Source organism: Polyodon spathula, chromosome 2, assembly GCF_017654505.1.
Source record: "Polyodon spathula isolate WHYD16114869_AA chromosome 2, ASM1765450v1, whole genome shotgun sequence".
Classification (NCBI taxonomy): Eukaryota; Metazoa; Chordata; class Actinopteri; order Acipenseriformes; family Polyodontidae; genus Polyodon; species Polyodon spathula.
This window is the reverse complement of record NC_054535.1, coordinates 105422149-105436822: the sequence shown is the minus strand read 5'-3', so window position 1 is coordinate 105436822 and position 14674 is coordinate 105422149. Positions and strand designations below refer to the sequence as shown.

General features: G+C 41.7%; 1 protein-coding gene across 3 annotated transcripts in view; it reads left to right on the top strand.

Moving 5' to 3' along the window:
* The first annotated feature begins 5747 nt into the window (after positions 1-5747).
* The window catches only part of LOC121306372 (ras-specific guanine nucleotide-releasing factor 2), an 81278-nt gene continuing 72351 nt past the window's right edge, over positions 5748-14674 (top strand). For all 3 annotated transcript variants that reach the window (XM_041238145.1, XM_041238138.1, XM_041238130.1), the window contains exon 1: positions 5748-6563. In XM_041238145.1, the coding sequence (XP_041094079.1) occupies positions 6288-6563 (276 nt within the window). In that variant the 5' untranslated portion in view covers positions 5748-6287. The remainder of the gene's footprint in view (positions 6564-14674) is intronic.

The following is a 14674-nucleotide window of genomic DNA, read 5'->3' as shown; positions in this document are numbered from 1 at the left end:
TTTTTGGATCTATCTGCTGCATTTGACACCATTGATCACACAACTCTTGATCACCTTGAGAAAACTACTGGCATTACTGGCACAGCACTCTCCAGGCTGCGCTCCTACTTAACCTCCCCACATCAACCTGTGTTCTTTGGAGGATCAAAATCCACTAATTCTCTTTGTTGTTTCTGGGGTTCCACAGGGCTCTGTTCTTGGTCCTTTACTTTGTAATTTGTAAATGCTACTGCTGGGTAATTTGATCAGACAGCATGGTTTTAATTTTCACTCTTATGCCGATGATACCCAGATTTATTTTAAAATGAGTTCAGATGATGTAAACGTCAACTCCAGACTCAACTTGCCTTGACAAAATAACGGCTTGGATGTCAAAAAATTTTTTGCAGTTAAATGCAAATAAAACTGAATTTCTTTTAATTGGCTCTAAAACAGCATTAAATAAAATCCCACAACCAATGACCTTTGGCAGCCCCCCCCATTAGCTTCTTCGCAAGCTGTGAAAAGTCTTGGAGTCTTGACTCTACTCTTAGTTTTCAGCTTCACATTTCAACTGTAATGAAGTCTGCTTATTATCATTTGCGGAATATTTATCTAGTCTGTTTGTATCTTGCAGAAACTGGCATAGAAATTTAAATTCATACGTTTGTTTTATTCTATCTGGATTACTGTAACTCCCTATTGGCTGGTCTACCTTGTAAACTAATCAATCGCTTACAGCAGGCTCAGAATACAGCTGCACGAATTCTGACAGGTACAGAAAGATTTGAACATATTACACCTGTTCTTGCCCGCTTGCATTGGCATCCAGTGAAGTACAGAGCTATTTATAAAATTCTATTAATGACATTTAAGGCTGTCTCTGGAAATGGCCCTGCTTACATTAATGATATGCTTTTACCTTCTGTCCCTGGACGCCAGTTGAGATCTGCTGATGCTGCTTCTGGTGATTACAATGATAAAACGCAGCTCTTGTGGTGGAAGAGCCTTTAGTCATTATGCACCTGTATTGTGGAACAATCTTCCAATTGAAATCCGTAAAGCTGACTCAATAAATGCATTTAAATCAAAGCTTCAAACACATCTTTATGCAGAGGCCTTTTTGTAGATTGGGATGGCCTATTTTAGAATTTTGTTAATATGTGTTTTTTTTCCCATTTGTTTTTTAAATATGTTATATATTATATTATATTATATTATATTATTGTATAGTGTATTTATTTGTCATGTGAAGCACTTAGGGATGCCTTGGCATGAAAGCGCTATACACAATACATTTGATTGATTGATTGTTTCCAGAAGAAACAGCTCCTTTCCTTTGGAGGAGTTTAATTGTCTGCATTTTGTTACTTTTTTACAATATTGTATAATCATGACACTGTGTGGGTTCACTGTGTGCCAACACATTTTAATATACATGTAAAATGGCATGGTATAACAAACCATGGTCACTTGTGTGAGGACACTTATCACATACAGAGCAACTGTGCAGCATCTGATAGTACTAACGTGTAGTACAATATCCTTGCAGCCTCCAGCATGACTCTGAAGAATCGTGAATATAAAAACACATCACACTCAAAGCCTTGATTCCTTGTAAATGTGTCATTTAACCAGTCAGTTCTAAAATCAAAGAACAACAGCAAGAACACGAAGGGGTTAACTATGTAGCACAATAAAATGTTATTTTTAGCATTTGTAAAAGTTTTATTTAAAAGAAAACTGTCAATGATTTAGGACTTAGAGGAAATCTGTTACAGATGTCAAATTTAACAGCAGGAGATTATAAGCTATATTATTTTCTGTTCTTTAAACTTTAAAAACCTTATATTAGGCAAAAATAACATTTCACCCTTCCTACTGCTGTGATGGAACTGGGTTGGGACATTCTTTAGCACATATTGTGGTGAGAATCAGAATTGTTCCCTAAAGGAAAGACGACCAACAACCAATACTTTTGGGATATGCCTGCCACAAGTCAGGTATTTACTGAGCATTTTATATCAGAGCTGCTGATTGGCCCCTCCGGGGAGTGACGTCCTCGGTCCCGCCTTCTGAGGGAATAAGTAGAGACTGACAGAAATAGACTGGATTATAATAGAGAAAACATCCACAGAGAAAGGATGGCTATTTTTAAAAAATGTAGTACTAGAGGAGCAAAACAAATACATCCCAAAAGTAGACCAATCAAAACAAATCTAAAACAAAATGCTTCAATAGATCAATTAATAGAAATAAAAAAAATCTAAGAAAAAGGCACTTTATAGAGCGTTTAAAAGGGACCAAGAACAAAGTACACAGAAAGAGTACTTGAAACTGCAAGCACAAGTCAAAAAGGAAGTTAGAAAGTGCTAGAAATGAACATTGCCAAGGGGACTAAAACCAATTACAATTTTTTTTTTCAAATATTATAACAGCAAAAGAACATTCAAGGAGGAAGTAAAATGTCTAAGAGATACAAATGGCAGCATCATAGATGAAGAGAAAAAAATTGCAAATATATTATTATTATTATCTCTATAATAAGATCCAAAATGGAAAATGATCTATATGGTAACAGCATTCTGGGAGACAGCACAGTTTTAGCAAAGAGAGATCTAACTAACTTGCTTGATGTTTTTGAGGATGACCTGCAGCTCACTAAGATCTAAGAGTTTTTGTTGACTCAGAAATGTCTTCATCTGGACAATGTGTGGAAGCTATAAAAAAAAGGTCAACAAAACTTTGATATATAGTGAAAAGTGTTGAATTTAAATCATAGGATCATAGCATTAGTAAGACCTCATCTTGAATGTTGTATTCAGTTCTGGTGACCTCTCTACATAAAGGATATTGCTGCTCTAGAAAGAATGCAAAGAAGAGCAACCAGAATTATTCTTGGTTTAAAAGGCTTGTCATATGCAGAATAATAATGCTAAAATAATTTAATCTATTCAGTCTTGAACAAAGAAGACTATGCAGCGATCTGATTCAAGCATTCCAAATTCTAAAAGGTATTGGCAATGTCGACAGGGGTCACGAGTGGAGATTAGATAAAGAGGCATTCAGAACAGAAAATAGGCACTTTTTTACACAGAGAATTGTGGGAGTCTGGAACCAAATCCCCAGTAATGTAATTGAAGCTGACACCCTGGGATCCTTCAAGAAGCTGCTTGATGAGATTCTGGGATCAATAAGCAACTAACAACCAAACAAGCAAGATGGGCTGAATGGCCTCCTCTTGTTTATAACCTTTCTTATGTTCTTATGTTCTTCTGTAGTCACTCCGTGGAGATCACGTTCTCTTTTGCATCGATCCCATAAATGCGAGTGATGCAACCTTGAAAAGTTTGTTGGTCGTCTTCTCTTTCAGGGAACCGGGGTTACATATGTAACATATTGTTCCCTTTCAATTTGAAGACAACCAACAACTAATACTTTTGGGAGTGTATATCAAAGGGTTTGCGTGTGAGTGTGCAATCTCAAGGAGCCTTGTGCCTAGTGAAGGAATAGAGGAATCTACCACATTAAGTTGGTAGAACCTGGTGAATGTATGCGGAGTAGCCCAGCTAGCTGCAGTACACCTATCTGTCAATCAGGCTCCTCTAAAGATGGTCCATGACGTAAACACTCCTCTGGTAGAATGAGGGGCCACCATTCCAGGTGGGGGTAGGCCGGCATTGGTATATGCAGTCGAAACTGTGTCCACAATCCAATGGGAGAGTTGTTGCTTCGAGAGGGCTTGACCTCGGGTCCTTTCACCATGACTGATGCAACGCTCTTGTCCTATCCACATAACATCTCAATGCCCGAACCAGGCAGAGGGAATTCAATCTCCGATCCTCCTCCAAAGAAAAAGGAGGGGGATGGAAAGCCTCTAGTTCCACTGATTGATTCAAGTGGGAAGCTGTGACCACCTTAAGGACGACACCCTGTTTCCATCATTCCAAACACGCATACAGGAGCTGTGCAATGACCTGTAGCTCACTAACCCGCTTAGCAGAGGTGATGGCTAACAAAAAGGCTGTCTTCCTAGAGAGATATTTCAACTCTATGGAATGAATGGGCTCAAACAGGGCCTTAGTGAGAGCCTCCAATACCACATCTAGACTCCACTCGGGGAAGACGTCCTCATCTCATAAGGTGGAGGAGGCCTGCTGCATTCCCAGGCACCTGACACAAAGGAGGTGTTTCTCCTGTGCGGGAAGCATCCCTCCGCAGGACATGCAAGGGTGGAACTTTGACATCTTGACGTGCCGGGGCAAGCACTGATGCATGGAGCCTGTGAGCACTAAGGGTGCCTAAGCACCGAGGGTCTTGAGCACCAAGAACGCTGAAGCATCGAGGGTCTGAGGCACCGATGCAGGGAGCGATTGATCACCGAGGGTGCTGAGGCTCCAAGGCTCTGCAGCACCGAGGACACTGAAGCACTGAGGCACAAAGGGTGCCGGGCATCAAGCACAGAGGACATCAAAGTACAGAGGGTGCCGGTCGTCAAGCACCGAGGCTCTGACACACTGAGGGCGCTGAGCACCAGGGGCGTAAGCACCGAGGTTACTGGACTGGGTGTCTAGTCTGGACCACATGCAGTCACACAACCGGAGAAATGCACCGAGGTGTGTGGGTCAATGTATGCTTGGAGTCTATTCTACAGTGGGCTGGAATCAGATCCAGTGGAGGAAGCATACTTTTTTTTTTTTTAAACTGCAAGGCAGTGAAAAAACAGACACCCACACCCACACACAGCAGAAGCTGAAGGGTATGGTATCTTTATTTATTTATTTATTAAGGCCGTGCACACCGAGTGGGCGGGCCGAGTCAGCCCAGTGGCGTCGACTCAACTGCAGGTGCAGCAGGACAGTCGCCATGCCATGTAGGCTGTTGAGAGAAATGGAGTGCAGTTGCACAGTGTTTCAAGCTCAGTCCTCAGAAGCTGAGCTTCCCGATTCCGGAGAAGTGGAAAGCCGACTTCCAGCAATAAATTGTAAGGGTTCCGAACAGAAAGACTCAAAGTGAGAGCTCTGTTACAAAGACTCAATCACACAACTAGAGAGGTTTGTTATACCTACCTTACCTACCTGATTGTGAGAAGCAGCGTGACTGCTTATTCCCTCGGTAGGCGGGACCGATGACTATCGGCAGCTGTGACATAAATTGCTTGGTAGATACCTGACCTGTTGCAGGCATGTCCTGAAAGTATTGGTTGTTGGTCGTCTTCGTATTGAAAGGGAATCAAGGTTATGACCGATTTGCTCACCTGTGCAGGGCATTTATTGGTTATGAAACGGTAATGTAGGTCTCTGTCTCAAATAATGTGTGTACTGTATTGAATCTGTATGGAAATCTCATTGCAAGTTTTACTAAGAGCAAAGTACAGAAGTTCCAAAGAACGGCCAGGAGTGCTTTCATTAACTACGTTATTATTTGCAGTCGTTTATAAGTGAAGCCAGACTCTCTGTGGAACTAAATATATTGCATTAAATGTAAGAGGACGGACATTTGATTGACAGGATCATTTACAGATGACTGAGAATGCACAGATAGTGTAAAATATATGTTCCTAATTTCGTGTAAATGCACTACTACAAGTTATATGTGCTCTGGTTTCTATACGCCTGATAATACAAATCCAAGTCGCAACCAAGTAAAATAGTGTCATCAGATTTTAAAACTGCAGAGAGTACACACACGTGCAATCGGCAGCAGTGAGAGAGGGGGCTTCAGCACTGGAGTGGAGCTTTTAATCAACAGTTGTAATACTACTAGCGCAGCCAGAGGGAGAGTCAGAGACCGACAGAGAGCGGATTATTTAACAGCAAATTTCCCTTTATAATGAAAACCCTGAACATTTAAATAGAACAAGCGGCCAGGCTCCGCCTTTATTTCTAGCAATGCAAATCTGTTTTGCAGAACCGGACAGCCATCCCTAAAATTGAGATCTACAGAAGATGAACCAGCCAGCGGGGACGAGAGACCTGGCTCTTTAAACTGGTGTCAAAGCCGATTAAAGCTGATCTCCCTCGTGATTCTGTTTTACCTTCTGTTCACTGGATCTAAGGTATAATTTTTCCTTTTGCGTTTTATATGTCAACTGGAATGGCTATAACCCAACACTCGTTAGATCGCTGCAGCTGGACGGCAGATGAGCTGCGGTTCAGCATTCGCAACTTTTCCGTGCGCCCTGGCAATCTCTGGACCCTGTTTTTGTAACTCGCTTCCTCTTTTCTTCTTTGCTGTTGCTTTTTTTTCAAGGAAAAAGTGGAGATATGGTGGAAAGCTAATCGCTCTTAATATCAATCCGGGGGAAAATGCAGAAAACTGTGAGATATAATGAAGGGCATGCTTTGTACCTATCAGTCGTTGCGCGCAAAGAGGGGACCAAACGAGGCTACCTGAGCAAAAAAACTGCCGAAAACAGCAGGTGGCACGAAAAGTGGTTCGCGCTCTACCAAAATATCCTCTTTTACTTCGAAAACGAACAGAGCACCAGACCTTCTGGGATCTATCTGTTGGAGGGGAGCACCTGCGAGACGGTCCCTGCGCCAAAAGTGTCAGCAGTGGGGAAAGACACTCTCGATAAACAGGTAGGTCAAATAATATGGGTATTACAAGCGTGCCAATGGGGATGGAAGCTTTGAATAATATCAGATAGCGTAGCACAGCAGTGGGCATTAGCTATTAACCATCCCCACGTAGCCGCGGACAATATCCAGGATAATCACGCAACAAAACCACCAGAACTGGGCTGACAGAAGCACGAATTTGCAGTTGAATCTGGAGCGAATTATTTTATTCTTCTTTAGCCTGTATCAACATTCCGATATAATGGTGTTTTATGTATCACAACATTTCTGGATTTTCTAGATTAGGCTTGTGATTTTTTTCTTATTTATTTATTTGTATGTATGTGTTAATGTATTCAATTAGTGCGTAATCTTATTGTGAACATTTATGTTGTATGGTCTTAACATCGCAATTAGGGTCTGATGCTTATCAGTCCTAAATCGCCTCCTACTTCTTAGAATACAATAAAGAGCATACACGCTGGTCACTGTAAGCGCCAGGATTTCGGTTTCTATCAGCCCACATATTTGTTAGAGTTTTTAAGGGTGGTATTTGCTTAACCTTTCACAGACACATGTGGACAATGCACTTTTCAACTTCGACTTGATTTACTGGTGAACCTGTGGAATGTCACCAGGATAGTGATTGCATTGGTGGTCCCACAACACTGTTGCTTTGTATCATACAAAAATACTACAGTATACTGCAGTATACTGTATTACTACAAACAGCACCAATACAGTATAAAGACTACTGTACTGCTGAGTCAACATCGCTGTTGCTGCCATTCTAAAGAATTAAACAAACATTTTATTTGAAACACATTTTAATGCTTTTGGTAATTGATTTGCAAATACACTGAGATACACACAACAAATGTGTTTAAAATGTGAAGTGCTGTTTCTTAGATGTGGTTTATACAGTCTTGCAATGATATTGCCGCAGTGTTTTTTTTAAGGGAATGAATTTTCCCATAATTACTGAGATATTATTCCCCTACATTCTCCCCACATGGTGTCCAACACATGAATACAATTTTTAACCATCCTTTTTTTTTTAACATACGTATGTTTTGTGGAGTTGTATCTGGCATGGCACACAGGGGCAGTTTTAAACTGATTCTCCAGTCTTTAAATAACTTAAGGAAAAAAAAAAGAAACACCTGCTTGACAAAGTTAAAACATGGAAATTTCTCTTTAAAAAAATAAATATTTAAACGTTCTGTGTGATAGGCAGGGAAGACTGACAGAGTCAATAAGGAATAGAAATGCTGTTTTAGGATTACCGTATTTCATGGAAATTATTTTTTAATCTACAGATTTAATTCTTGATGGTGAAGTTATTTGCAAATGGATGTGATGAGCTGGTGACCTTTTGTTTTCAGTTCCATTAAATATTTCATTTTGAATTCACAGTAAACCCCAATTAATAATAATAAAACCTTCGGTGAAGCAATTCTGATGACTTCATAATCCTCTGTATCCTGGGCCCATTGTGGTTGCATTGTGTTTTATATCTAATGCCACATTTCCATGCTTCACTGGGATTGACTTGAATGTAATTTTAATTCAGACTTGTTCATTTACATCAGAAGCAGATTAATACCAAAACAGTTTCAACTGGGACTCTGTCTGTCTGTCAGCCCTGATTGGGGTTGCGGGCAGGCAGACCTCAGGCTCTCTAAAGGTGGAAGTTTATGCAAAGGAATGGAGAGAGAGGTTTTAAAGATATGTAGACTGAAAATGAAGGCTGTGAATATATTATGCTGTCAGGGAAATATTGGAGGTGGGTGAATGCATACAGTACAGGTGAACTTTGACTTTTGTGCAATGTCTGGTTACAGACTGGAGTGTGGCTTGCAGACTGGATTGTGGACTGCAGATGGTACTGAAGCCAGTGCAGAGAGCGGAGCGGGGGTGTAGTGTGAGAGAATGGATAAGACAAGGCGGGCAGCAGAGTTTTGTATAAGCTGGAGCGGATGGGTAGCAGAGGCAGGGAGGCCAGCCATGAGGGAATTGCAGTAGTCAAGGCAATATAGTACCAAGGCTTGAACTAGGAGCTGCTTGGTGTAGTTGGTGAGGAATGGGTGAATTCTGTGTATGTTGCTGAGGAAGAAGCGACAGGAGCGTGCCAGAGTAGAGATGCGCTGAGAGTAGGAGAGGGAGGGATCGAGGGTGACAGAGAGGTTCTTGGTGGATGAGGAGGGAGAGAGGGTGGGGAATTCAAAAGGAATAGAGATAGAGAGATCGGCAGTGGGGGAGGAACAGGGGGTAAGAAAAGAAGGTCTGATTTGGAGAGGTTGAGTTTAAGATGATGCATGCCAGTGTATCCAAGAGGAGATGGCCGAAAAACAGGTAGAGATATGGGCGGAGTTGTCTGAGTCAGAGGGGGAAAGGAGTGGAAGATCTGGGCATCACTAGCATAGAAATGACATGAGAAGCCATGAGAGGGGATGAGGGGACCCAGGGAGTGGATGTAGAGAGAAAACAGGAGGGGTCCCAGGACCCTTGGGGGGCACCTGTCGAAAGAGAACAAGAGGCAGAGGGTGAGCCACGCCAGAACACACAGCGATCAGAGGTAGAACCAGTCTAGAGGCGAGAGAGCAAAGGGAGTTGAGGCAGAAGTGTAGTGTATAGGAGTCTGTGTGAAAAAGGTTGGTAACCAGGAGGTCCCGGGTTCAAATCCTGGCTCAGCCATGGACTCACTGTGTGTGACCCAGAGCAAGTCATTGAACCTCCTTGTATTCTGTCTTTCTCCCTACCTGGACAGCACTCAGCCAATTGTGTGCCACTCCTGGTCACAGTCAGCTGTGACATAGCCTGGACTTGAACCTGCAATCCCCAGACTATAGGGCACATCCTGCACTCCATGTGGAGTGCTTTTACTGGGTGTGCCACTCGGGAGCCCCCTCAGTTGATGTTTTTAAATAGGCACTAAAGGTAACACAACAAATACAGTGCATCCCCTTTGTAACGATATATTCTGGAGCCATAGCTATGACAGGGAGCTACTTGTTTTCCACCTTACATCAAGACTAAAAGTGCTAGTGGAATGGCATTATGGGACAAATGGGAGCCATGACTATACCTTGTTACAACTATAAGTGGTATCAAGGGCCACCTTATAAAGGAGGATTCCTGTAAAAAAAACATGATCTGTGTTTCTCTGAGAACAGGAATTACGGTTTTTCAGGTACAATGTACCACTTATTTGTTTTTCTTTTGTTTTGTTTCTTATAAATATGTATATAGACCCTGAAATAGTTCATTATCTAATTGTACTTATTAAATCTGGAGTGGAACGGCACTTCAGGACTGTGATTGGGTATCCCTGGTTTAGACCATTTCTTTAGCACTTTGTTGAACTGCTTAACCGTTGTTGTTATTTTAGTTTTCTTTTTGACCAAACTGTTCCAATTTTCTAATTTAGTTTTGAGTAGATAGAAAAAAGCAGTTTTACCATGTTGCCATTCTTATCAGATGGTTTGTTTTAAAAAAAGTAAATGGTTAGCAGATCGCATATATAGAGGCTGCAGGTTGAGGCCTTAAGTGCTGGTTATTGATGGTGCTGTCAGTAGTTGCAATTTGGGACTTGTGAAGCATTTCGGTTACAGTCTGAAGTGTTTTATACAGTCTTTATGATTTTGAAGACTCCACTTTTGGTTGTCAGCGGGTTTTTTTAATAATAAAAAAATAATGTATCCAATACGATTGGACAGCACTTTTTCAAATTCACACATGCTGTCAATTAAGCTAAACAACTTAATTTACAAGAGTTATACAAAGTAATTAGGTGAAGTCAATCTGAAATTATTGCTGACTGTTTAATTTGATTGATTGCACTGTTTCTATAAGTTGACCTTGCCACAAATCGAAAATATGTAAATTATTTAACTGTTTGGGTATTTCAAACTGGTGTAAAGTGTTTTATGAACATATCCAAATTGCTACAGGCAATACAAAACAAGATTAGGAATACAAAATAGATGTGCACGTGTGCATGTCAAATATATAATTTGTAACCTCATTAATAAGGCCTTTTAAAATGTTTACCCAGATGAGCAAATGTGCTTGACCAGAACGCAGACAGCTGGTGAACATCTGTTACTTCGTTTTTCATTTATGTATTGTGGGAGAGAGAAGAAAAAGCACCAAATAAAATGAAGTACTTTGTCATTATACAGTGGAACCTTCTGTAATGACTGCTCGATGGGCTGCATATGGGTAATTAGCATGCTTATTAAACATTATGGTGATTTGCAGCTGTAGTAATGAGGTGGTTGGTTCTTAACAGGTGATCTTAATATGTGTTTGACTGTATTATATTGGAACCTCAAGCTGTTCTGGAGACATGTTAAAGGGTTGTGCAGACTGTTGTTTCTGATTGAGGGGAGTTGTGATACTGGTGGAAATACTGGGGGAGGCCTCTCCTGTTTGGGCAGGAGAGCAGTTTTTAAAGGGGTGCTCTCATAAGGGTACTTCTGCTTGAAGGTAGCTTAAACTGGAGTTTTTGCTTTATGTTGTTCTATGCTTTCTTCATAGTGTACCCTGGTTTGCCATGTTTAATAATATGCTTTATGATACCTTGTTATTCTTTACAATGTTTACCTGTGCTTCACCATACTTTCACTATGCTTTTACTATAGGAAACTTTTATAAGGGCATGGGCAGGGTTGAAAGTGCCCTAAAAAGTGTACTACTCGGCACTTATTTCTGCTGTATAGTACACATGCGTGTAATACATATTTTCAAACACAGCTTCCAACTACCAGACAGGTTCCTGTCTAAATTCTGAACTTTGCGACTTGTCTTATTGTATTTAGTCAAAAACAGGGGTTGGTCTCTTACATCTCCTATATACGATGAGCACAAAGCTTGGGCAATTCAAATGGAAATTCTGTTATCGAGGGAGTGCAGGCAGGAAGGCTACTGATGAATTGTTCAGTTCTCAGCCTTCTATAGTTTGATTTTGCATGCTTCTCATTCCGCCATATTACCATCTAGTATGTTTCGTTACAAACTTCCTTATTAATATTGCTGGCCACACAAGACATGCTCCGCCCCTCAGTACTGATTAATATACTACTTTTTGATAGAGAGACAGTGAGAGACAGACCATTTGCACACAGTGTATGCTACATATTGCAGGTTTGTCTGTGTTTCCAAGTTGGTATTACCAGTAATAGGACATGTTCTGCAGCTTACATAAATGCCTTCAAATATATGCAGTGGCCATCACCATTGCAGAACCACGATTTTTTGCGGTTAAAAAGGCAGCTATAATTGGTTCTGCTTTCATTGGTAGTAAATAAATAGCTTTGGAGCACCACTCATTAAAACATGTTGTCTGTTTTTGAAGAGGTGATTGGTTTGGTTTGGAGTTGCATGCGAAAGTCTTGAGGTGTCTTCCGTGGCCAGCACAATACCCGGATCTCAATCCTATTGAGCATGTTTGGGATGAAATGAAACAACGCACTTGGCATCACAATCATCTGCCTTTTTCTCCAAAATGTATGGAATTAGAATGACTGAATGGATTAACATTCCTTAAAGCACCTTACAGCACCTAGAGTCCGTGGCACGCCATGTCAAAGCTGTGATCAGGGCAAACTCGCCCAACCCCATGTTAGATACAGGTTCTTATCAAGTGTCCAGGGAATGTGTATGTGTGTGTACTGCAATGCAGTGAGCTGTCCGGTTCATTGGTGACTTATTTAGTTGTTCTGAGAGCGAAAGAAAGGATACTGTGTTATGCGGGTAGCAGATAATTAGACTCTTTATTAATGTTCAGATAAATGGTGGCAGTGTCTGAGGTGTACTGTGGAGAACAGATTGTTGCTAAAGTTGTTTTCCTTTTCGGATTACATGACCATTTGTTTTTATTTCTGGACAAACAGATGCAAAGCAGGAATTGAAGCAGTAAATACGTGTGGTGCAGCATGCCGGCAAAAACTGAAAGATGACCCCAGGAAACACGCAAAAAACATTCCTGTTCACACCTCGTGACAAATGGGTTCTTGAGGTTTCCAAAAGGAAACCACTGCCCTTCCCAAAAATGGAAAAAGTTTATTTTTTTTGGTTTGAATTCAAGAGATGTGAAGGGGTGAGGAGAGAAAGGCCCCTTTGAGAGAATGATGCTCATATCAATAGGTCTGAGTCAGAGAGAAAAGATAGCCTTTCTGAGATTGGAAATGCTGTCATTGCTATTCTTTTGAACCAGCTCATTGCTTCTGTTTGATGAACGACACGCTTCTTGAATAATTAACTTTGGTGCCACCCGTCTGGAGGATGACTTGCTTATTCACAGTCTGGCTGCTGGTGGCTCAGCTGTTAACCAGGCAAATCCAGTACAGGTTTAAAGTAGATCAAATGTGGACCTAACATTAAACATGTACATTAAAACAACAATAAGGGTAGGGAATGGATCACACAATACCAAGGGGAGAGGAAAACAGAAACAGGAAAAGAACCCACTTGTAGCATCGTGAGTGACCCTGCCCATCACAGGGTTCAGGGGTGTGGACCCACTTGTAGCATCGTGAGTGACCCTGCCCATCACAGGGTTCAGGGGTGTGGACCCACTTGTAGCATCGTGAGTGACCCTGCCCATCACAGGGTTCAGGGGTGTGGACCCACTTGTAGCATCGTGAGTGACCCTGCCCATCACAGGGTTCAGGGGTGTGGACCCACTTGTAGAATCGTGAGTGACACTGCCCATCACAGGGTTCAGGGGTGTGGACCCACTTGTAGCATCGTGAGTGACCCTGCCCATCACAGGGTTCAGGGGTGTGAACCCACTTGTAGCATCGTGAGTGACCCTGCCCATCACAGGGTTCAGGGGTGTGAACCCACTTGTAGCATCGTGAGTGACCCTGCCCATCACAGGGTTCAGGGGTGTTAACCCACTTGTAGCATCGTGAATGACCCTGCCCATCACAGGGTTCAGGGGTGTGGACCCACTTGTAGCATCGTGAGTGACCCTGCCCATCACAGGGTTCAGGGGTGTGAACCCACTTGTAGCATCGTGAGTGACCCTGCCCATCACAGGGTTCAGGGGTGTGAACCCACTTGTAGCATCGTGAATGACCCTGCCCATCACAGGGTTCAGGGGTGTGGACCCACTTGTAGCATCGTGAGTGACCCTGCCCATCACAGGGTTCAGGGGTGTGAACCCACTTGTAGCATCGTGAGTGACCCTGCCCATCACACGGTTCAGGGGTGTGGATTGGTAAACACTAATGGAGGGCCAGAACAACACCAGCAGTCACAGGGTAAATTGCTGTTCAGCTGTGCCCATACTAAACCACAGGGCCAGTTAAGAGGGACTGGCATTTTAGATTTAAATGTACAAAGAAAACAATATTCATTGTTCTGTTTTGCTGTCAGTACCTGCAGATGCATTCCAGAAAGAGGACTAGAGAAGCTGGTTTTGCCCCGATCTATAAAGACGGTCTGCATTGACTGCAACTTTCTGCTTCCTAAAAGACTTTTCGTTCTTAGCTCTGTTGAAACATTTTATCCACTTTGAAGACTGGTCCTTGTAAACTCGTTGCACCGTTTACTGTGAAAACCTTAAGAAAAACATTTTGGATTAAAACATAAACTATTGTTTGGTAAAGCATGTCAGGTTACAATCAATGTTAACAGCCTCAGCAGTGACTACCACTACTGATTATGTGGAACCTTGAAAAACTGCTTATCAGACACAACCATTGGATGTCATTTTCTGCATGAACAATTTCACTGCCAAACAGTTTGAATATCTGGACATAATTATACTTTTTGTCATCCATCCATTTTATTTCATGCTTACAGTCCATTCACTCTGATAATGACATTCCCCTTAGATTATGCCCCCAGGGATGTTATGTTTTTGTTAAAAAAAAAAAAAAAAATTCTAAAGTTCATGCTCATGCAGCACAATTCCGGAAATAAGAAATCGACAGTAAAAGCTGCCCAATTCGGCGTTGCTTGGGACCGGACGTTGTGCTGGATTAGACAGTGTGCTGGATTAGAGTTGTTGTGAAATAATAAATTTGAGTGCTTAAAAAAACTGCTTTGTTACTGCACATATGGTGCACAGTAAAATAAACACAATAACGGCTAAGCAAACTTCAAACACAGCAATGCCC